At 44.3% G+C, this 25,853-nt stretch overlaps 1 protein-coding gene across 1 annotated transcript in view; it reads right to left on the reverse strand.

Annotated features, from left to right (window-relative positions):
- Positions 1–11,642: 11,642 nt before the first annotated feature.
- Positions 11,643–25,853, reverse strand: part of LOC126094439 (UDP-glycosyltransferase UGT5-like) — a 156,557-nt gene continuing 142,346 nt past the window's right edge. The window contains exon 7 of the mRNA XM_049908807.1: positions 11,643–12,414. Within this exon, the coding sequence (XP_049764764.1) occupies positions 12,135–12,414 (280 nt within the window). The 3' untranslated portion in view covers positions 11,643–12,134. The remainder of the gene's footprint in view (positions 12,415–25,853) is intronic.

The following is a 25,853-nucleotide window of genomic DNA, read 5'->3' on the forward strand; positions in this document are numbered from 1 at the left end:
GGTGTCAATGTGTTCTTTTTTCCATTTCCAGGAGTGTATTTTTATGACAATGCATATCCTTCTATTGTAAGACAGTTGGTTCCAAAATTGCCAATGCATCATTTTTACACTAATTACACTTTTTTTGTACATAGAGGCATGGCAAGGGTAGAGTATTTAACTGTTGAAATTATTGTTTGGTTGATGTAAGTCTTGCAGTGTTGGTATTTATTCTAATACTTTATTTTTGTGTAGTGATAATGGTTTTCAGGTTTCTTTTATTATTATTCCAGAAGGTGAGGCCATAGGTAATAGCAGAATGGATGTAAGCAGAGTGATCAGTCCTGCTACACCATCTACTACACACAATACTAATTAAACATAATACAAAGCAAGCAGAGCTTAACTTGTTAGTGACTTAAATGATGAAAGTTTTCCAGTCTGAATTTTCATCAATATGCACACCTAAAATTTATTGATAGTTACCCCCTCAATGTGTTTATTTTGAATTCTGAGGTTCAGATCATGATATAACTGCTTTTCTGTGATGAATATAATTATTTTTTGAAAGATTTAACATAACTATAGTAGATAATTAAAATAAATACAATTTTAATAATAAATAACCATGATAAAAAGCATAAAGAAATGAGTATGCAACTACATTGCGGAGCATAAAGAGAAAAATGCTTTGCATAAGCAATTACATAGTGCTGAAATTTGAATGAAGACAAATTATTGGCCAAGTACTGGTTGAAATATGCCACTGCAAAATGCATTTAGATTAACAAAATGGTAACAGAATGTAGTCCACACTGGACTATTTGTTACCATGTACATAATGTCATATTTTCTCACTGAGTTGCACAGTGATGTTGGCATTTGTACATGACACTGCACTGTGACCATGAAGCTCCTCACCTCCTTTGATAAGTTCATTTTAGTTCATACTCTTTGAAAATTTTGTGAGTTTTATTATTTGGTAATTACTAAAAAAATCTGTTCCTCATGACTTTTGAAATCATTCCGCAGATATTCTGAAGATGAGTTTACTTGAAATACATCTGTAAAATTGAGCTGATGACCATCAAGTGACTAAATTTTTCTCCAGAATCCATAACATCGGTGTATAAAACCTACTCCATATTTATGAAATGGTCACATGCTTCTTATGTGACTATACGTCACACCTCAGATTATTGTGCATCTTGCCACCTCTTATGCAGGATTCATAGCACTGTGATTACATGCTACACCTGTAGACTTTGAGAAGGTTCCAATCCTGGAGACAACATTTTTTTTTTTTTTTCCTCCTTGAAATTTCTCACTTTTTTCCCTCTCTTCTAGGGGAAAAAGTGGTGTTTTCTTTTTTTTTTTTCTACTAACATGCTTGAGATTAAGTATAGGCTTGCAAACCTATGATCTAGCATGAATATGTCCTTCCAAGTGTACTGCAAAAGCTCTGTCATGTAAAACTGATGCAGAATCTGCAAACCGTCATGGGGTTTCTCTTCCACATATAAATGATGAACTACTGTTGTGCTTCTGTTGTACAGTGGAGGTGGGGGGAGGGGTTGGGGCATGCGGCATTCTTAGGGGAATTGCAGAAGGAAACTTGGCAGGTATACTGCTGCCATATTTATTTGCCTTTGAAACTGCTTATGAAATCATGTGCTAGGGCATTACACTTGCTCCTTTCTGCTCTGTAAGGGCAGAATGAGAAAGTGACAGTGCAAAGATTGAAGACATTATTTTGGCACAGTTCTGTAAAGGTTCATAGCCATCTTAATTGCAGATCACCACTGAAAATGCAGCCAAAGCAAGGAATTGGCATGATTTTCCACAAGCGTAGTGACAACTAAGGAGACCCAAGACATTTGATGATTGCTAAGGCTGCAGTATTTACTGTTGTGGTTGGCAATATTCATCCTGCATTTTGGAGGAGTTACAGACAATGACTGCTAGGAGTTTGAGAGAATTTTATAATGAATAAAAAGCTACAGTCCAAATTTCAGGACAGGGTAAGTGTCCCCTCATGCCTCTTGCTGATGCCTATGTCCTCGCCTCACTGACAGTGACCATCTCATAATGCAACCATCCACATCTACATCTGTACTCTGCAAACCACCATGAGGTGCATGAGAGGGAACACGTCCCATTGTTCCAGTTATTAGGGTTTCTTCCTGTTCCATTCACATATGGGGTGAGGGAAGAATGATTGTTCGAATGAATGAAATAAAATGTATGAATGAATGTATCACAGTGTATTAATTTTGCACCGTCTCTCTCATTACAGTTATGGAATTCCCTGAGACTGCAGGGAGTGGGTTTCCCCATGTCTTAATGTGTGGCACCATTTGAAAAACATTTACTGGTGGCGGGCTAAGTTAACCAGTATGTGGCTGGTACACTAAATTAACTCTGCTCACTTTCTCACTAGTAAGTACAACGAGTGCATTCTGGTGTGTGTTGCATCATTGCTAGATCTCCCGCCCCCCTGCCCCCCTGTTCCCTTCCTTGTGTGGCATCATGCACTGTTGCCAAATTTCTGAAATGAGCCATTTACCCTGTGTATAAACTTGCAGGAAATTTTTAAAAAAATGGCGATAAATTTTGCAAATGGTGAGATATTTAAAAATAGCCCAAGTGTGCTAGTCCACTCCTGTGTTGCCACTGTGGAAGTAGGGCTGTTGTCTTAAGTTTAAATTGGTGGAAGATTCAAAAATCCGAGATGGTGCTTTGCCATGTTGGTGTAAATTTCAAAAATTCATGATGGCAATCTTTTTATACTGGCACAGGCTGTATCAGATCAGAATCCAAGATGGCTGACTTGGGGTTCTGGTGAATCTCTGTGACAAGAATCCAAGATGACTGACCTGGGATACTTGCGTGCTCTGCATTGTTACCACATTTCCTGGGATTTTCCTGGACTTCGCTCACCTATGACAAAGGACGTTTGTTTTCCCTGCAGGTCCAAGCCTGCTTGTTAGACAAAAGATGTTTTTCTACTGCCAGTGTGAGTCAGTGGTTCAGGGACAAAGAGCATTGTCTCACAAGGTCCTCCTCCCTCCTGTTGTACCACTTCTATGAGAAGGGCATTGTCTCATCCAAGACAAAGGATGTTTTTCCTGCAGTCAGGCCCAAGCCTGTTTCCAGTTCAGAGCTAGGACAAAGGGTGTTTGTTTCCCATGCAGATCCAAGACCACCTGTTAGACGAAGGATGGCAGTCTGAGCCTATCGGCTACATTAACATGTTTTTCACCCAGCAGGTCATAACCAGTCTTCCACTACCTACTTACCCACTTTAATTCAATTTGAAGTCAGTCAACATCAATTCAAATTCAGTTCAGAATTAAAGCCCACTTCCCTCCGTTTAAAACTCTTGCTAGGCCATCTGTTCAAAGTAGAAACAATTCCCTATGACATTACGCTAAATTTGGATCTGTCTACTGGTGCTATGATGGAAAAGTCTACGTTTGTAACACCACACTGGGGGAGAGACCCCTTTCTGCAATTGAAACTTTATGATCACCAGACCAGTCGAGAAGTCAGCAGGCCATCATGGTAGCACATTATGAGCTGAATGGCATCCCATCACCATTAGCAATTGGAGAGAGCCACTAAGCTTTCAGTCACCAAAGTTGCTGTGCTGAGTATGATTTCAGGAGACATATATGTTTGGCACAACAACTGTCAGGTAGCTGGGAGTAAGGCCACCATCTTCTGGTGAGAGCTCTACACCCAGAGATTCATTCTACCAGTTCAATAGCCTATGCAATGTGGAAGGTAGAAGTTGCAATTCAGATGCCTAGTATGCTGTTGCAATGATGCTGCACCCCTCTAACATCACAATCCATGTGCATGTGACCTGACTTAAATGGTAGTAAATATGAAAAAGCACACATTTACTTTAAACCATATTGAAAAAGACAAGGGAATTCAACATTCATCCAGCATAACCCACACACATGTTCTGCAGGAAAAAAAAAAATAATCAGAGCTGTCAAATACGTTTGAGAATGAAACACATGTATATGAAAAAACAAGTCGAATCATAACCATAAAAATTTTTATAAATTCACATGGTGGGAAAGAATGGCATTTTTATGAGATTAGCAGTCTGTAACCACTTTGCACAAGATATTTCATGACAAAAAAACTCAACTATCATGAGGACCAGAGTGCTGCGCCAACTCACTAGAGATAGATGTAGCTATTACTGGTGACAAAGCACAGTCTCTGTCTATGGACGGAATGCCGAACAGGGACATTCAATTGCATTGAAGCCCTAAGCAGCAATTGTATTTGGTGCTGCTGATACCACCAAAATTTTCTATTTGTTCAAATTAAAGTTCTCACTACAGATCACTGTACCATTCAACAGTTGGAGTGTAGTATTTAATGTGCAGACTCAAGTGGCTGATCAGTTCACTCTTCTCCTGATTTGAGAGTGGGAGCCCCTTAAAGTACGTGGCCAGCTTCTTATTCAATATTCCAATCATTGTGCCCTTACTATGAAGATTTGTTACAATGTATACTACACTCCTGGAAATTGAAATAAGAACACCGTGAATTCAATGTCCCAGGAAGGGGAAACTTTATTGACACATTCCTGGGGTCAGATACATCACATGATCACACTGACAGAACCACAGGCACATAGACACAGGCAACAGAGCATGCACAATGTCGGCACTAGTACAGTGTATATCCACCTTTCACAGCAATGCAGGCTGCTATTCTCCCATGGAGACGATCGTAGAGATGCTGGATGTAGTCCTGTGGAATGGCTTGCCATGCCATTTCCACCTGGCACCTCAGTTGGACCAGCGTTCGTGCTGGACGTGCAGACCGCGTGAGACGACGCTTCATCCAGTCCCAAACATGCTCAATGGGGGACAGATCCGGAGATCTTGCTGGCCAGGGTAGTTGACTTACACCTTCTAGAGCACGTTGGGTGGCACGAGATACATGCGGACGTGCATTGTCCTGTTGGAACAGCAAGTTCCCTTGCCGGTCTAGGAATGGTAGAACGATGGGTTCGATGACGGTTTGGATGTACCGTGCACTATTCAGTGTCCCCTCGACGATCACCAGTGGTGTACGGCCAGTGTAGGAGATCGCTCCCCACACCATGATGCCGGGTGTTGGCCCTGTGTACCTCGGTCGTATGCAGTCCTGATTGTGGCGCTCACCTGCACGGCGCCAAACACGCATACGACCATTATTGGCACCAAGGCAGAAGCAACTCTCATCGCTGAAGACGACACGTCTCCATTCGTTCCTCCATTCACGTCTGTTGCGACACCACTGGAGGCGGGCTGCACGATGTTGGGGCGTGAGCGGAAGACGGCCTAACGGTGTGCGGGACCGTAGCCCAGCTTCATGGAGACGGTTGCGAATGGTCCTCGCCGATACCCCAGGAGCAACAGTGTCCCTAATTTGCTGGGAAGTGACGGTGCGGTCCCCTACGGCACTGTGTAGCATCCTACGGTCTTGGCGTGCATCCGTGCGTCGCTGCAGTCCGGTCCCAGGTCGACGGGCACATGCACCTTCCGCCGACCACTGGCGACAACATTGATGTACTGTGGAGACCTCATGCCCCACGTGTTGAGCAATTCGGCAGTACGTCCACCCGACCTCCCGCATGCCCACTATACGCCCTCGCTCAAAGTCCATCAACTGCACATACGGTTCACGTCCACGCTGTCGCGGCATGCTACCAGTGTTAAAGACTGCGATGGAGCTCCGTATGCCACGGCAAACTGGCTGACACTGACGGCAGCGGTGCACAAATGCTGCGCAGCTAGCGCCATTCGACGGCCAACACCACAGTTCCTGGTGTGTCCGCTGTGCCGTGCGTGTGATCATTGCTTGTACAGCCCTCTTCCAGTGTCCGGAGCAAGTATGGTGGGTCTGACACACCGGTGTCAATGTGTTCTTTTTTCCATTTCCAGGAGTGTATATTTATTCATGTCCTTTGGTCAATAAATCATTTTGTTACACTTAATCTGTTTGTCATTCAGTAGACAATTAATAGCTGCCATTTCCTCTCATATTGATTAATGACTACTTAGGAAACTAATTATTTCATAAATAATTAAATTATTGCATATGTGAAACTCTTTGTAACTATCATTTACAGGGTCACTTCAGTAATTGTTTCCATGTGTATTTATCCTTGCAATTTAGTTATCATGATCAGGTCACATGCAAATTCTTTAGAATTAATGTGTCCCGGCAACTGGCATGCAATGTGTTTCTTACACACCTCCTTGGCTACTATGTTAGCTTGATCATTTCCTTGGATTTTCACATGCCCCATTACCCAGCAAAATCATACATTTTTCTGTTGCTATGATTACAGAATAAACAACTACAGTTGTAGTTCTCAAAAGTCACTAAGGGGTCATGCACAGGTGATGGAAAACTTTCTACTTTGATGATGCTTCATCCAATGCAAAACCTTCAGAGTCACATACTCTGTACAGAGTTTTCGTTAGGAATGAAAATTCTGAAGACATGGTCTGAGCAATCAGTAATATAACTAAGTGAATCCCTCAGTTTGAAGCATCAACATATACCTCTACAAAATAATTGTGTTTATCTAAAACATTAGGGAAAGATGACTTAAATTGCTTGTGGAATGAGAAACATATTACATTTGTCTTTTCACAAATAATTTTGGGTCTCAAAAAATTCACTGAAGCACCCTGATCCATGCTTGTTGTGAAAAATTGATATGCAGCACAGCAACAAATGAAAAGATATACTTTATTGTGGATTACAGAAGAAATTGTTGCCTGCAGATCTAACACTGTTCCACTGTGGAACCAGTGACTGTGTGGGAGGCAAATGAGCATGGTGTAGTTTACATTGGCCTCTTGTCCCACCAGCTGCTGCACTTGATGTACATAACGAAAATTACTAAGTTACATTTTAGAGAGAAAATTAGAAATTTTAGAGAGGGGGTAATTTGGGGTCAAGTAAGAACCACAGAATCCTGGGAATTAAGAAGCAGTGATGAAATACATTGGAATAAAGATAAAGTAGCAAACAGTAAGGAAAATATGACGATTTTTTGGACATTTATACAGTGTAACAATGGGCCGACAAAACTAAGCTCATGTCTCGCTGGCAAAAGGAATTAAAAGCAAGTTGGATCCAAGTAGCTAGAAGAGATTTTAAAAATACAGAAAAAAAGAAGCAGGATGACAGGTTTTTAGGAGGAAAGCTTTCAATTTAGGGCTCCAAAGCAAAATCAGTAAGAACAGATGTAAAGTGGTCTTAAGAAAGAAAAGAGGAGATGCGGTGAAGAAAATAAGATTTTTGGATGAAAAGAATAGAGCAAATGAGGAGGAACTAAAATAATCAAGTGGTCCTTAGTTGCCTAAACAGATGGAAGAAAATGTTGTGGGGAAGAGATGTACCTGGAGGATAGGACACCTAGGAACATACAAGGTTTTCTGTTCAATTTATCAATCTACTGACCTATTTTAGAATCTCATGAAGGAATGCACACTATATACTGCCATATGAAATTTCCAGCTTTTTCTACTGTTCTTGTTGTTGTGAGACACAAGATTGTATTTTGTGTATGGTTAGAAAATATTACAAGTTATACATATTTAAGTCCTGTGTAATATATTAAAGCTATTCAGAGGATATTGTCAATGCTTCTGCTACAGAGCATTATGGTTAGTAAATTTCTGTGTATTCTTAAAACTATTCATGTAATGTGTGAACGGTTAAACCACATTAGATGTACACCATTTTGTACCTAGAAATGGACGGTCTTTTTACAATACAACACATGATATTTGCAAATGAACTGAGTTTCTTTGATATGTTAACAATTTACTGTGTATCGATAATGGAAACCTGTGTCAGTTGCCAATAGCTTCTGTTTGAAAATTTTTTGACCTTTAACTGGTTTTGGACAACGTTTTTACTGCATTTGATTTCACCTACTGATTATTCGTATGTAGTAGAGCACTAATTTAACACACACTATTAAATGCAGTATTGATAAGATTTTCTTGATTTCACAGTATAATTTAACTAGAGTAATTGTTCTGAGGTACATGACCATGTTGTACCTTGGAAAAGTTTCTCACACTTACAAAAGCCTTATCTTTATGGGGCAATTTTTGTAATTTCAGAAAGACTGGCAGCATACATGAAGTGAATGTTATACACACATCAAAAAAAGTTTTGCATCACCCACATTCACATAAATCATGGAGATAGATGTTGACTGTGGATATTGTATTACAGACACAGTCCCTTTGACTGTTCAGAGGTATTATTAAACCCACCCAAAGATGTAAACAATTGTACATGAGCAGCTCCTATTAGATGGAGTGGGTCCGACAGCCGATCAGTTTCAGTCATTCCAACAGGAAGGAGGTACACAGCTCATGTTGTCCATAGTTCAACCATACCTATATGGTCAGTACCACTGTTCAATCACGTCAGAATTGTTACTTTGTGCCAGCAAGGGATCTTAACAAGGGAAGTGCCCAGGCGTCTTGGAGTGAATGAAAGCAATGTTCTTCTGACATGGAGGAGATAGAGAGAGACAGGAACTGTCGATGACATGCCTCGCTCAGGCCACCCAAGGGCTACTACTGCAGTGGATGACTGCTACCTACAGATTATGGCTTGGAGGAACCCTGACAGCAACGCCACCATGTTTTTGGCAAATCAGGGTCATCTGATGGTAGAACGTTTGTTCCTCAGTGATGATTCTGTGTTCCAGAACGACGGGGACCGCTCTTACATACCTCACATCATCCTGGACTGATTCTGTGAGCACGAGGATGAATTGTCGCGTCGCTCCTGGCCACCGCAGTCACCAGATTTCGATGTTATTGAGCTTTTGTAGTCTACTGTGGAAAGGAGGTTATGTTACAGCTCCATCACCGTTAGCTGAACTTGTGACTGTTTCAGAAGATAGAAGTAAGCTTCCCTTGAAAACCATACGGGAGCCATATTTTTCCATTCCGAGACGACTGGAGGCTTCTCTGGTTGCCAGTGGTTTTCGCACACCATCCTAATTTTTGTCCATTCCGTGTATCTTCGCTGTACCTACATTTGTCTGTCCTGTTTCCATGAGTGCCCTTTTGAGGAAGTTCAACTGAACAACCTGTTTCAGTATTCATTGTCACAGTATCTACGGCCCTGGAGACCTTCAAATGCACATTTTGCTCAGTACTGTAGTATACTTTTTCTTTCCACAGTGAATCGTCCGGACGACGATCTTAAATCACAGTCTACTCTTCCTCTTTTATCCACACAGAACAATTCCACATCAGATAAGAGAGACATATTAGCAAAATTTAAGCAAGGATGCAAATTCAAACCACCTCCACATACTTACGGAAAATGAATGACAAATCTCATATTTTAAAGCTTATAACCCAATATATGTAATGAGTTGGCGATATGCCCCTAAACAGATGGCGGTAGTACCGCATGAGGAAGATACGAAAGAGCAGTGTATTGACGGAGCTGTGAGTTTCTATTCAGGTGAGTCACGGTGAAAGGTTTCCGACGTGATTGTGGGCGCACGACGGGAATTAATAGACTTCGAAAGCAGAATGGTAGTTGGAGCTAGACGCATGGGACATTCCGTTTCGGAAATCGTTAGGGAATTCAACATTTCGTGATCCACAGTATCAAGAGTGTGCCGAGAATACAAAATCTCAGGCATTACCTTTCACCATGGACTGCGCAGTGGCCGACGGCCTTCACTTAACAACCGAGAGCAGCGGCGTTTGCGTAGAGTCGTCAGTGCCAACAGACAAACAACAATGCGTGAAATAACAGCAGAAGTCAATGCGGAACGCACGACGAACATATCCGTTAGGACAGTGTGCCACAATTTGACGTTAAGGGGCTCCGGAAAGGCTCAAAATCATGAAAAGTTCAATTTTTACTTTTTTGCGTTTTCTGAATCTGCAGACTATTACCTTTTAATAGATATATAATTTATTCAATTCCGAAGACTACAACTATTTTTAAATTTTTTTTGAAATGTGTTCTACATGGGCGTGACCCACTGTGGCGCTGTTAAACTGCTGTCAAATGGTGTTGTTATTAACGTCCATGTTCATCAGGTACATTTTAGTGATCTGAGATAAAGTATGTGTTGTGGCTAACCTGTGATGGTTCAATATATATCGCTGGTGTGATTGTCGATTGTTTCATGTTTATTTACTCTGTCGTTATCTCTAAAATATTCGTAATTAATTCTGTTTCTTGAGTCTCTGTTTTGTTGAAGTATAATAATGAGTAAAAGTAAAGTTGCTGTTGCGACTTTCAATGATGGCAACATTGTAAGGTGCAAGGTATTTAGAAATATGGGAATGAAGATAGGTTCTAACATGGTACGAGCGATGCTTGCTTTAGACAAGGAACGCCTTCGGGCTGCAGACAGGGCTGTAAAGAGTCTAGAAATACAAGCAAGAGTAAACAGGAGGAGGAAGCTGGAGGAGGAGTTTGCAGAGGACGAAGATAATCCATCCTATGGACCTGGAATGCACTAAAAACTTAATCCAATCTTTGTCGCTCGATTCCCAAAACTTTTATTTTCTCACACTAATTACATGTTTTCTAAGGATCTTCCAAACATATTTGTTTCAAACTCTCAGTAAATGTTACACAGTACCTTCTGCATAATTTAACACAGCCTTTTTCCAAAAAACTGTATATTTTTGAATATATAAATAAAAAATTGCAAAAATTGTTGTGAATTTTCATTACAATTGAAAAAAAATCATCTTTAATAACTGAACTAAAATTTTGTAAAATCCCTGTGTTAAGTTGTAGCCCATATTCCAATAAATAATCTGTAAAAAGTTCAACTTCCTACCTCAAATACTTTGTGAGGAAAGATGTAATTTATAAGCGTTATTTTAACATTGCAAGTATAGGGCGTTCCGGAGCCCCTTAATAGGCTATGGTAGCAGCCGACCGACGCGAGGACCTTTGCTAACAGCACGACATCCGCCTGCAGCAACTCTCCTGGGCTCGTCACCGTACCAGTTGGCCTCCGGACGTTTGGAAAACTGTGGCTCGGTCAGATGAGGCCTGATTTCACTTAGTAAGAGCTGATGGTAGGATTCGAGTGTGGCACAGACCCCACGAAGCCATGGACCCAAGTTGTCTACAAGGCTCTGTGCAAGCTGGTTGTGGCTTGGTAACACTGTGAGTTACTTTTACATGGAACGGACTGGTTCTCTGCTCCAACTGAACGGATCGTTGACTGGAAATATTTATGTTCGGTTGCTTTGAGACTATTTGCAACCATTCATGGACAATGTTTCTCAGCACGATGGAATTTGTATTGAAGAGAATGCGCCACGTCACAGTTGTTAGCGACCTGTTTGAAGAACATCCCGGACAATTTGGGTGAATTATTGGGCCACCCAGATCGGCCGACATGAATCATCATCTATCATGACTTTTGTCACTTGAGTGTACTACGCAGTGTACTATCTATACGACGTATTAACACGGGACATTGTGTGATAGACCGATACTTCACATCACTGGAATGAGTTGCAGCTTATAGTAACACTTAGAAGCCGTGACAATGCACTTGCCAAGGAATATGGACAAGAAAATAGGTCTGCGGAACCCATGGACAAAAGACAAAGTTGTACATTTTATCAAAACATTTATTATTTGCTTAGATAAGTATAAAAAAATTACAGTCTTTACCAATGAGTTTCTGTTGCGTATTGTTCTGTCGATTACAAAATGCCTCTTATTAGTTATTACCACTTTGGAAGATATACGAGTAACACGGACCCGCAGCAGACAATATGAGCATAAATTAGAAGTGTCTTACAGTTTCTCACTGGTGGGAAGTTTATTAACTGTAACATTAGTAGGAGTATCGTCTTAGAGTTTAAGGGGCCACCGTAAGTCAGTGCACCTCAATCCTAGTATATTCTAAATTGGTTTAGAACTAAAAACGTGTTAGGTCCATTGCGCAATTTTCTTTCTATTTTTTCTCACTGTAACATGTTCTGGTGCCAGACCAAGGAAATGAATCAGTCTTAGAGCTCAGAATCATCAGGTACACGCGTTATTCGCGGTGAACAACAACAAGTTGCAGTATTTCAGTTTGAAACTCAAACGCAGTCTCATTGTCTCTTGACCTTCTCCTTTTTGCCTTTGACTATGACCGCTAAACATTTTGCTGCAAAGTATATGATCGTCACAGCTGCAATCAGTACAGCAAGTACGAAGGCGATGACGTCCAAAAGCAGAAGTTGCCACCAGTGGAGGTCCAGGGCCGCACTGCGCAGGTGCGGCGCTCCCTTGTGGCGGATGACGTACTCCAGCCACCACACAGCCGTGTCGAGGGAAGACGACCTGTGCTCTTTGAACAGTTTAGAGTACTCCTCCATATTTTTCTTGTAGCTGAAAAATAATTAAGACAATTTGGAAAGACACTGGTCATAGTCTCTCTCTCTCTCTCTCTCTCTCTCTCTCTCTCTCTCTCCCCTTTTTATTTTCTCTACCGACCAGTACGAGAACAAAATCCGCCCCGACAAAATGTCTTACATAGAATCAGTTCTCACTTAACAATCATATGTAGTTTCGTAGTACAAACAATGCTAGTTTATTGCGTGCACTAGAATTCTCTGATTCTCTGAACACAAACATTAAAATAATAAAATTATAATTACATTTTTAATATCGTCAATTCTTCTTTATATCGTGAAAATAACGTTTGACATCGTCGTAATATTATTCTTCATCGTTGTAGCACTATAGTTGTCAACACTTAGCACACTAAACCTTCCAGCAGCACATTTGCGATGTTCATAAAATAAAATACTTTAGGCTATGGTTCCTTGTCTCACTTCAATATCGGCCACTTGTGTCCTTAACCGTCCCACTATATACAGCTGGTGAGGGGACCAGGGACTGTTACACTGTTGCGGCACGTGATCACACGGTGAATAACAGACATGGACGATGTTAAAGAGAGATAAGGGACCATCGCCCAATGTGTCTTATTTTATCTCATGAGGGCTGCAAATGTGGTATTAGAATTTCTAGTGTCTCAACCATATGCGCTGAGTGTTGACAACCTGACGATGAGAGCATTATCTCTCGAAACACGTTGTTGATTGCTAACTTTTATTACTGATAAAATGTAAGAGCGTGTTTTTCTTCAATCCGAAAGAAAACGAGAAACATTAACTCACGTTGGAAACTTTCAATGTAATTTATAGCAGGAAAAATTATACAAAAGTATGTCCTTAAAATAAAGTGATGGAGGCATGAAATTTTCTTATTGCGCAGTAAGCCAAAGGCTTCCATTATGAAAGGAGGGATGCAGGAACGTGGGTAATTCCCCTGCTAGTACGATGTAATTTTCAGTTGTACGAGTGAAGCATAAACATGGTAACATACAAAGGTATAAATAGCGATACAGACCAATTTTTAGGAGTAGAATATCTGTGCTAGGAAGTAGATTGCAGAAGGAACAGTTTTAACTGGGTCTAGCCGAAAAGCTTAGAGCTTCGGAATTTGAAACAGCGAATCAGAGCCTGCGCTAGTAACGGGCTTCAATTTCTAATACAAGATACGAAAAATGTTATACGAGCTTACATAGGCTCTCAGAATACAACAACGGAAAATTTTAAAGTGACAAGACCTAGGACCAAATGCTTTAGTAGTACATGCGATATTACGATAGCAAGGAAATATTATTCGGAATGGAGCCACTGCGAAAGAAGAACAGGTAACCAGTTCTCCAAACTGACGTGACGGTGTTTCTGATCAATAAGATCGATACTGTGCACGGAACAGATGATAAGAATCACAGCTCTCACGTTTCGCAGACGACATGAAAGCTGGAGAAAAAACGAACAAGAGAATATTGCGAGTTACGGACAGAAGTTGGCAGAGGGGATTCAACGGGGGAAAAGGCACAACAAAAACTACTCCCCCGAACGCACTTAAAAGTGATTAGAAGAGGATGGATGTAGTTGAAGAAGGATGCGAGACTGTTAACGACTTTGAATTTACTGCGGAACTTATGTGGAAAGCCAGGCTTCAACAAAAGTATTGGAGACGCGATAGTGAACACTGGTGATACAACTTTAGTCATATGTGTGAGAAGATGCCACGTTACTCACCTTACATAAGAGCTACAGCCAATTCACAGTGACTCAGTTTTTACTACTTTTACTGATCTATTCAAAGCGTATAGCTTCAAATGGCTCTGAGCACTATGGGACTTAACTGCTACGATCATCAGTCCCCTAGAACTTAGAACTACTTAAACCTAACTAACCTAAGGACAGCACACAACACCCAGCCATCACGAGGCAGAGAAAATCCCTGACCCCGCCGGGAATCGAACCCGGGAACCCGGGCGTGGGAAGCGAGAACGCTACCGCACGACCACGAGATGCGGGCAAAGCGTATAGCTCTCCTCATGAATTGAGCCTCTGCCAGCTTGACGTGAGCACAAATAACAGCGACGAGCGAAGAATTATTACACACAGGATCAAATATTTTAATGTGTGACAAATAGCCATTCACCGCCAAGGTCGAGCCTATACGACTTCTCCATCTCAAACGGTGTAACAATCTACACTCCTGGAAATGGAAAAAAGAACACATTGACACCGGTGTGTCAGACCCACCATACTTGCTCCGGACACTGCGAGAGGGCTGTACAAGCAATGATCACACGCACGGCACAGCGGACACACCAGGAACCGCGGTGTTGGCCGTCGAATGGCGCTAGCTGCGCAGCATTTGTGCACCGCCGCCGTCAGTGTCAGCCAGTTTGCCGTGGCATACGGAGCTCCATCGCAGTCTTTAACACTGGTAGCATGCCGCGACAGCGTGGACGTGAACCGTATGTGCAGTTGACGGACTTTGAGCGAGGGCGTATAGTGGGCATGCGGGAGGCCGGGTGGACGTACCGCCGAATTGCTCAACACGTGGGGCGTGAGGTCTCCACAGTACATCGATGTTGTCGCCAGTGGTCGGCGGAAGGTGCACGTGCCCGTCGACCTGGGACCGGACCGCAGCGACGCACGGATGCACGCCAAGACCGTAGGATCCTACGCAGTGCCGTAGGGGACCGCACCGCCACTTCCCAGCAAATTAGGGACACTGTTGCTCCTGGGGTATCGGCGAGGACCATTCGCAACCGTCTCCATGAAGCTGGGCTACGGTCCCGCACACCGTTAGGCCGTCTTCCGCTCACGCCCCAACATCGTGCAGCCCGCCTCCAGTGGTGTCGCGACAGGCGTGAATGGAGGGACGAATGGAGACGTGTCGTCTTCAGCGATGAGAGTCGCTTCTGCCTTGGTGCCAATGATGGTCGTATGCGTGTTTGGCGCCGTGCAGGTGAGCGCCACAATCAGGACTGCATACGACCGAGGCACACAGGGCCAACACCCGGCATCATGGTGTGGGGAGCGATCTCCTACACTGGCCGTACACCACTGCTGATCGTCGAGGGGACACTGAATAGTGCACGGTACATCCAAACCGTCATCGAACCCATCGTTCTACCATTCCTAGACCGGCAAGGGAACTTGCTGTTCCAACAGGACAATGCACGTCCGCATGTATCCCGTGCCACCCAACGTGCTCTAGAAGGTGTAAGTCAACTACCCTGGCCAGCAAGATCTCCGGATCTGTCCCCCATTGAGCATGTTTGGGACTGGATGAAGCGTCGTCTCACGCGGTCTGCACGTCCAGCACGAACGCTGGTCCAACTGAGGCGCCAGGTGGAAATGGCATGGCAAGCCGTTCCACAGGACTACATCCAGCATCTCTACGATCGTCTCCATCGGAGAATAGCAGCCTGCATTGCTGCGAAAGGTGGATATACACTGTACTAGTGCCGACATTGTGCATGCTCTGTTGCCTGTGTCTATGTGCCTGTGGTTCTGTCAGTGTGATCATGTGATGCATCTGACCCCAGGAATGTGTCAATAAAGTTTCCCCTTCCTGGGACAATGAATTCACGGTGTTCTTATTTCAATTTCCAGGAGTGTATGTTTATTTTATCACCTGACACATCAATTTTGTGTTTAACTATTTAGTACCGCAGAGTGCGGGTGATTTGCTTATGTTTGTCAAAGTTATCGCGAAGTTTAGATGAATTTGCTACTCTGATTTAAGACCTTAATAAAACATTCCATCCAGATTGTTTCATAGTTAATGACAACTGCTTCAAATCAGAAACCGACCTATTTCTTCAGTAAACTCATATTTGTGTATCCATAAACAGGACTAAGGAAATAGGAAAGTAATAATAGCAGTGACAGATGTTTGCTTAAAACCAATTTTGCGAGGCGCACGCACAGATATGTGCCTCCACTGCGCGACATCAGGCAATAAGTTGCAACCAAGTAAGAATACGGAGGCTTAGGCACGAAAATACGGATTGAGCGAGTTTCAGTTAATAACCACAGAGAGAGCAAGAGCAATTTTTCAGGAAATCTGCCTTCACATCCTTTCTAACTACTTTTTCGCGTTTTGAGCACAGGTGTATTGTCTCCAAGCTTTTAATGAAAGCTGCACGATTTGCCGCCTCTGGCATGCTGTCCAAGTGTTGATTCTAAGCAGACAGAGCCGCTCCCAGAAGCTCAAAACATTGCCCATGGATGGTTACGCTTCTGGAAAGAACCGGGCGTAGATATATCAATTCAGGAGCACACCGTGTTTGTACGGTGAACATTGAAATGTCTTAGACTGGAGACTCCTTAAGACAAGTGTACCGTTATATTTTGACCGTTCCGTGAGTAGCTACACTGTTAGAGTGAGCAATGTCTCTCGCTTTTTCTTTCGATCTAAGATCGTAAAATCGACAGAAAATCGCAAACCCTGCAAGTCATAGCAAGAAATATTCATTCGCACTCTAAGCCACTTTGAAATCGTAAAAATTCATCAACGTGTAGTATATAACATGGGATTATTTTATTATTTGCATATATTCATGTTTCATGAATTGCTGCCACTGAGTGTAGTACACAGGGTGAATCACCTAAAACTTGCACCGCACATATATACTTGCAAAGTGTACTTTTTGTGCGAACAGACACTTTCTTTAAATGGAACGACGCCTATTGACATTAAACTAAAAGTAGGGTAAATTAAAGTATCAGTGGTGTTTTTTGCAGGATTCTAGTGCATGTCGTTTACGAAATATCTTATTCTGCAAAGTTCCCACACTGACACGTTTACAATAGCTGTGGTGGCATACGAGGTGCGACAGTAAAATAATGAGACTGATGTGAAAAAAAATGTTGCTTATCGTTTTAGTCAAGTTTAGTGTTGTCTCCTTCAAAGTAGTACCCTTCTGATTGCGCGCACTTTTTCCAGCGCTTCTGCCACTGATGGTTACATTTTTGGAACTCATCTTGTGTAATATCCTCCAAGGTCGTCGTCACAGCTTTTTGGACATCTTGTGTTGTTTGAAAATGGTGTCCCGTGACGGCCGTTTTGACTCTTGGAAGTAGAAAAAAGTCGCACGGAGCGATATCTGGTGAATAAGGTGGCTGTGGTAGTACTGAAATTTGTTGTGAGGTTAAAAATTGCTGTATTGACAGAGCAGTATGGGATGGCGCATTGTTGTGATGCAGAATCCAATTATCAGCAATGTTGGCACGGACACGAAGAACTCTTTTATGAAGTCTTTCTATAGTTTCTTTGTAGCTATATTGGTTAACTGTTTGTCCAGGAGGCACCCACTCTTTATGAACAATTCCCTTGAAATCAAAAAACAACACAAGCATGCATTTCACTTTTGACTTTGACATGCGAGCTTTTTTTGGTCTGAGCACCATTGAGAACTTCGGCGTTTTGTCTCTGGATCGTACTGAAAAAATAAACTTTCGTCACCAGTGATAACACCCAATTTAAATAAAAAAGAAATGGCATACCGTTGCGCAAAATTATGTGGTTCCATTTCCGTGACGAGAGATACAAACACGTGTTAACTTATTACAGCACAACTCACGACTGAGTAGTTGCATCGATGTGCCGCTTGGACTAGAAGCAGCTTATAGATTAGAGGTCAAAATATTGTGCCGGCGCAAGCCTACAGGATTGCCACAGCTTGCAAAGAAAATCAGTCTCATTACTCTATTGTCGCACCTCGTATACTGAAGAACAGAAGTGCATACACTAGTTATATGGATTCAGACCAGTAACGAGACAACCGGCCATCACGGTTTGTGTTCAAAATAACCACCGGCAGCGACAATACACGCTTCCAGTCTGGAATGGAACGACTGCTGCAAACATGCTACCATTTCAGCGGAGATGCCCGAGCAGGTTGCAGTAATAGTCGTTGCCTGTCATTGAGTGTAGTCTGTATGTCCTTGTAGACAGCGTCTTTCAGCTTTCCCCACAGAAGAGTCAAATCTGGGGGCGTGCTGGTCAAGGTACAGGTCCTTTGCGTCCAGTCCACCGATTTGGAAACAATTCATGAAGACACGCTGTAGTACGTCGTGACAGCCATCATGTTTGTACCACAGTCTGCAGAGGAACGTCTTCTAGCATCCCTGGAAAATTGGAGGCTGCGATTCTTGCACACATTCTGTGTTCCGTCTATGAAAAACGGTTCTGTGAGCTGATGGTTCACTATCCCACACCACACTTTTACACGCCATGGATGCTGACTTTCCACCTGACGAAGGCAATGGGCATTGTCAACCGACCAATAGTGCATGTGTCGGCGGTTTACCTGGCCATGATTGGTAAATGTGGCTTCGTTAGTGACGAAGATACATGATACATCTGGCGTATCCGGTCTTAATGTCCATGTACAGAACTTAACACTATTCGTGTAATCATTTACATGCAGCTCTTGATGGAGAGGTGCGAGAGTGATGGAACCTGTGTCGATGGAGAATGTGTTGAGCATGTGGCAGACTCACGCCACTTCCTCGTACGATTGTGCGGATCAGCTGCAACTGCAGCAAGCACAGTTATTTCTTCCTCATCTGTCGTCGCTTGTTTCCTTCTGTTAACGTCGTGTGGGTGTTACACTACCACTTTCACGTAACTGGTTGAGAAGACTGATAAGTAACTTCCGAGGTGGTTGACGTCTATTGGGATATCCTGTCGCATACACTGTACAAGAATGAATTGCAATCTTGCTGGTCTATCCATACACCATGAGCATGTCGGCTTTTTGTGCATTGGTAAATCCCAGCATCCACTTACGACACCCTGCTTGGTCTGTCACATACTAACTAACTAGCAAGTCGCGATGCACTAAAGAACACGTAAGCACAATGTAAGCAAACATAACAAATTGTATCTAGCAACTAGGCAAGTTGAGCTGCATAAACAAGTGTCGCTATGAGAACTTTTCAATAAACGACATCTCGTAAACGACTCGCACTAGAATCCTGTAACAAACACCACTGACCTAATTTACACTACTTTTGGCTGTTAATGTCAATAGTCATTTTTCCATTTAAAACAAGGGTATTTTTGCACAAAATATATATTTTCTAAGTATTATTACATTATGTTTATTCATAATGAGATTTTCACTCTGCAGCGGAGTGTGCGCTGATATGAAACTTCCTGGCAGATTAATACAGTGTGCCAGTCCGAGACTCGAACTCGGGACCTTTGCCTTTCCCGGGCAAGTGCTCTACCAACTGAGCTATCCAAGCACGATCCACGCCCAATCCTCACAGCATTACTTCTGTCAGTACCTCGTCTCCTTTCTTTCAGGAGTGCTAGTTCTGCAAGGTTCGCAGGAGAGCTTCTGTAAAGTTTGGAAGGTAGGAGACGAGGTACTGGCAGAAGTAAAGCTGTGAGTACCGGGCGTGAGTCGTGCTTCGGTAGCTCAGTTGGTAGAGCACTTGCCCGCGAAAGGCAAAGGTCCCGAGTTCGAGTCTCGGTCGGGCACACAGTTTTAATCTGCCAGGAAGTTTCATGTTTATTCATCTTTTTGATTTGCAGCTCCTTGTATTGGCCGTGTTTGCAGCTAAAATTTTTGGATGTGAGGTCCGTCAGTTATGCAAAACACCGTTTTTCTCAGTACCCAGACATGTTTCGGCACTACTGTCCCATGATCAGTGGGTTTTCGTTTTTATTTATTCTGCGATGTGAACATTGTTGTTAAATGATTATAAAATGATGTGCATTTTTAGTTCAAACAAAAGATCGTTTCGTTTTGTAAATACCTTTACATTTGGTGCGCATGAATTTTCTGGATCACTTTTGTGTTAATTACTAACAAATAGCTTGTCATCTGCAACCAAACGATGTTGATGGGAAAGTTTTTGAATGTTTTCGCCCCTATTTTCGTATCTACTTACATTTTCGTGTAGCAAGCACTTCCATTCTCCGCATCATGCTAAGATGTTGTGATGCATACGTAACTACAACAAGTATTTTCCACAAATAATGTGGTAAAACACTTTTCACTACACCAAATACAGTGTGATTGTGGTTTGGTGGTGGTGGTGGTTAGTGGTTAACGTCCCGTCGACAACGAGGTCATTAGAGACGGAGCGCAAGCTCGGGTTAGGGAAGGATTGGGAAGGAAATCGGCCGTGCCCTTTCAAAGGAACCATCCCGACATTTGCCTGAAACGATTTAGGGAAATCACGGAAAACCTAAATCAGGATGGCCGGAGACGGGATTGAACCGTCGTCCTCCCGAATGCGAGTCCAGTGTGCTAAGCACTGCGCCACCTCGCTCGGTGATTGTGGTTTGTTATGTTTCCCAGCCAAGTCAGTGTTCATTTGTTCACCAGAGATTTCGGCACCAAATTTGAATTTTGTTTGCGTTTTATCTTTGTGTGTGTGTGTGTGTGTGTGTGTGTGTGTGTGTGTGTAGACTTCACCCGTTCGTGCTGTTTTTATTTGTCAAGTTCCTTTAATGTGTTAAATAGCGTGCCCTTGCAGATTGTAGTGTATTCGTTTAAGACCTGTTTTCCTTCTGCTATTGCCTTCTGTTAATGGAAGTTTTCCTCAATGGTCAGTTTGCTGTATAGGCTGTGACTGGGTTTTAGTATTCTTAAGTCTGTTTCTATTGTGGTTGGGTGGTGATTGTTGGCTATAAAGTGGTCAGCAAATGTGCTATGGGAGCTGTTGCTTTTTAAAGCTCTGAGATGTTCTGAATATCTTGTTTTGAAATTTCTGCATGTTTTTTTTTGGTTTGTGGTTTTAGGGCGCAAAACTTCTATGGGCATTAGCGCCCAGCCCGTGACTTAAGACAGTGAAAAACCGAAATTGAAAACCAGCAGCAATGGGAACAAAGTCAGAAAATTGGAGAAACTAAAAATAGAAGAATGCTTAAAAATCTGCTACAGAAAGGGGGTGGTTGTCCCCAAAAAAAGCTTCAAATGACTGACGTCATTTCACTGTCACTAATAAACTGGAGAACGCGGTCGGCTGAGCGCGTGTCATCTGCTAAAATCGACGATAAATCAGGCGATAGCTGTAGACGGGAGCGTAACGGATTAAAATAGGGGCATTCAATTAAAAGGTGTCTTACCGTCCACAGCTGAGAGCAGTGGGGACAGAGTGGGGGAGGATCGCCGCTTAAAAGATGTCGATGGCTAAAACGACAGTGCCCTATCCGGAGTCTAGCTAAAATTACCTCCTCCCGACGACGCGTTCGGGAGGAAGAGGTCCAAGCGCAAGGAAGGGCTTTCACTTCCCGCAATTTATTACGGGGAAGTGCCGACCAATGCGCATGCCATAAATGAGCAACTTGGCGACATAAACCGCTCCGTATATCGGTGAAGGGAAGCGACTGAATAGCTGGCCGAGGAAGAGAGACTGCAGCCTTGGCCGCTATATCGGCCGCCTCATTCCCAAGGATACCAGCGTGTCCCGGGAGCCAGAGGAACGCCACCGAGACGCCCCCCAGGTGGAGCAAGCGCAGACAGTCCTGAATCCGGTGGACCAGAGGGTGCACAGGGTAAAGAGCTTGGAGACTGAGGAGAGAGCTGAGAGAATCTGAGCAGATAACGTACTGTATCCGCTGATGGCGGCGGATGTAGTGGACAGCCTGGAGAACAGCGTAAAGCTCCGCAGTATAAACCGAACATTGGTCGGGAAGCCGAAAGCGATTTGGGGTGTCGCCAACAATATAGGCACTCCCTACTCCTAACGATGTTTTCGAGCCGTCGGTGTAAATAAATGTGGCGTCCGTCATTTGTGCACATAGAGCAGCAAATGCCCGACGATAAATAAGTGTAGGGGTACCATCCTTGGGAAATTGACAAAGGTCACGGAGCAGGCAGATCCGGGGACGGAGCCAAGGCGGTGCTGTACCCCAAGTTGTCAAGAAGGTTTTAGGAAAGCGGAAGGAAAGAGAATGGAGCAGTTGACGGAAGCGGACTCCCGGGGGTAGTAGGGAGGAGGAGCGGCCTGCATACCCTACATCAAAGGAGGCGTCGAAAAAAAGGTCGTGGGCTGGATTAGCAGGCATGGAAGACAGATGGCTAGCATAACGACTCAGGAGGACTGCTCGCCGATTGGACAGCGGAGGTTCAGCAGTCTCAGCATAAAGGCTTTCCACAGGGCTAGTGTAAAAAGCTCCAGACACTAAACGTAATCCACGGTGGTGGATAGAATCGAGACGCCGAAGAATAGACGGCCGAGCAGAGGAGTAGACTATGCTTCCATAATCCAATTTCGAGCGCACTAAGGCGCGATAGAGGCGGAGAAGGACCACTCGGTCCGCTCCCCAGGAGGCACCATTCAGGACACGGAGGGTGTTAAGCGATCGCAGACAGCGAGCCGAAAGATAGGAAACGTGGGAGGACCAGCATAGTTTTCTGTCAAACATAAGACCCAAGAATTTAGCGACGTCTGAAAACGGAAGGTTGACAGGACCTAGATGTAAGGAGGGCGGAAGAAACTCCTTACGTCGCCAAAAATTGACACAAACGGTCTTACTGGGTGAGAAACGGAATCCAGTTTCGATGCTCCACGAGTGGAGGCGATCGAGACATCCTTGAAGACGTCGTTCAAGAAGGCTGGTCCGTTGAGCGCTGTAGTAGATCGCAAAATCGTCCACAAAGAGGGAGCCCGAGACATCATGAGGGAGACAATCCATAATTGGATTTATGGCGATGGCAAACAGTACAACACTCAGCACGGAACCCTGGGGTACCCCGTTTTCTTGGGAGAAAGTACGGGAGAGAGTAGTGTTCACCCGCACCCTAAATGTGCGCTCTGCCATAAATTCGCGAAGAAAAAGGGGCAGCCGGCCTCGAAAGCCCCAAGAGAACAGTGTGCGGAGGATGCCTGTCCTCCAACAGGTATCGTATGCTCTCTCCAGATCAAAAAATATTGCTACCGTTTGGCGTTTCCGGAGAAAATTGTTCATGATGTAAGTGGAGAGAGCAACAAGATGGTCAACTGCAGAACGATGCTTTCGGAATCCGCATTGGGCAGGTGTTAAAAGACTGCGGGATTCCAGCCACCAAGCTAAACGGTAATTCACCATACGCTCCAAAACCTTACAGACACTACTCGTGAGAGAAATGGGACGATAGCTAGAGGGGAGATGTTTGTCCTTTCCAGGTTTCGGAACGGGAACGACAATAGCTTCCCGCCACCGTCTGGGAAAGGTACTGTCGGTCCAAATTCGATTATAAAGGCGAAGGAGGTAACGCAGACTATGGGTTGATAAATGCAGCAACATCTGGACATGGATTCCATCCGGTCCTGGGGCGGAGGAGCGAGAAGAAGAGAGGGCATGTTGGAGTTCCCGCATGGAGAAAACAGTATTGTAGCTTTCGTGATTTGGAGAGGAGAAAGCAAGATGTCGCACTTCTGCTGCACGTTTCTTCGGGAGAAACGCTGGCGGGTAATTTGAAGAGCTCGAAATCTCAGCAAAGTGCTGATCCAACGAGTTAGAAATTGCGACGGGGTCCACTAAGGTATCATGCGCGACAGTGAGCCCAGAGACCGGGGAGAAACTAGGCGCGCCTGAGAACCGTCGAAGCCGACTCCAAACTTCCGAGGAGGGAGTGAAGGTGTTAAATGAGCTAGTAAAGAATTTCCAGCTTGCCTTCTTGCTATCGCGGATGACGCGACGGCATCGCGCACGGAGCTGCTTATAGCGGATACAGTTGGCCAAAGTAGGATGGTGACGGAAATTGCGAAGAGCACGTCGCCGCTCACGTAGTGCGTCACGGCATGCCTCGTTCCACCAAGGAACTGGGGGGCGCCGGGGCAATTCGGAGGTGCGTGGTATTGAACGTTCCGCAGCTGTAAGAATAACGTCGGTAATATGTGTGACCTCATCGTCGACGCTGGGAAAGCGACGGTCATCGAATGTCGCGAGAGACGAAAAAAGTGTCCAATCGGCTTGGGCAAATTTCCAGCGTCGCGAGCGCATATATGGCAGTGGAGACTGCAGTCTAAGGACACATGGAAAGTGGTCGCTCGAGTGTGTATCATCAAGGGCGAACCATTCGAAGCGCCGAGCTAGCGGAACAGTACCGACCGCAAGGTCCAAATGAGATAAATTTGTCGTGGAGGCAGACAAAAATGTGGGGACCCCAGTGTTGAGGCAAACTAGATCCGCTTGGTGGAAGACGTCTAGCAATAGAGAGCCACGTGGACAAGGATGAGGAGATCCCCAAAGCGGGTGGTGGGCATTGAAGTCCCCAACCAGCAAATAGGGGGGTGGAAGCTGACCAAGAAGATGAAGGAGATCAGCTCGTGCCATTGGTGTGGATGATGGAATGTATACAGTACAAAGAGAGAACGTGTATCCAGAAAGGGAAAGACGGACGGCGACAGCTTGGAAGGAACTGTTTAAGGGGATTGGGTGATAATGGAGAGTATCATGGAGAAGAATCATGAGTCCTCCATGGGCTGGAGTGCCTTCAACAGAGGGGAGGTCATATCGGACGGACTGAAAGTGAGGGAGAACAAAGCGGTCATGGGGACGCAGCTTTGTTTCCTGAAGACAGAAGATGACCGGCGAGTAGGAGCGTAAGAGGACCGACAATTCATCCCGATTGGCTCGAATGCCGCGGATATTCCAGTGGATAATGGACATGGGGTGAAAAGAAAATGGAGGAATGTGACCGAAGTTGCTGTCAACTCAAAGACTGCTCGGAGCTAGCAACCGACAGCATGGAATGGCATTCAGCCGAAGGCAGAAGATCCTGATCCATAGGTTGGTCAGGAGCAGTCCCTGCCACCAGCGATCGGCCGGTTGACCGGCCACCAGCAGTGCGCCTCGGCGACACAGAAGATGGCCGAGGGCGATTTCCGCCAGGTGGTGCTGTAGAGGGGGCACGCCTTGGCGGAGAAGGAGAGGAACTTGGTTTCTTTGTAGCCTTCTTGGAAGAATGTTGTTTAGATGAAGGAGGAACCGATGGTTGTGAAGTTGCGGTACGTAAAAACTCTTCACGAGTATGCTCTTTTTTCGAAGACTTGGCGTCCGACTTTTGGGCTCGAGATGTAGCAGAACCCGACGAAGGGTGAGCCATAGAGTGGGCAGGCGAAAGTGGTGAGGTTGAACGAGCGATCTTTGCGCTGGCCGATCTGACGACCGTGGTACTAAAGGTGAGGTCGCAAGTCTGCGTGGCCGCCTCCTTTGTTGGCCGAGGAGAAGCAAGGACAGTGCTGTATTTTCCTGTCTGAGGCACGGTGGGCTTGCGACTGGCGAATAATTTTCGAGCACCAAAGGTCGACACCTTTTCCTTCACCCTTATTTCCTGGATGAGCTTCTCGTCCTTAAAAACGGGGCAATCTCGAGAGGAAGCAGCGTGGTCACCCATACAGTTGATGCAGCGAGGGGATGGAGGTGGACAAGCACCCTCATGGGCATCCTTGCCACACGTAACACATTTGGCTGGATTGGAACAGGACTGG

The sequence above is a fragment of the Schistocerca cancellata genome, chromosome 8, assembly GCF_023864275.1.
Source record: "Schistocerca cancellata isolate TAMUIC-IGC-003103 chromosome 8, iqSchCanc2.1, whole genome shotgun sequence".
NCBI classification, from domain to species: domain Eukaryota; kingdom Metazoa; phylum Arthropoda; class Insecta; order Orthoptera; family Acrididae; genus Schistocerca; species Schistocerca cancellata.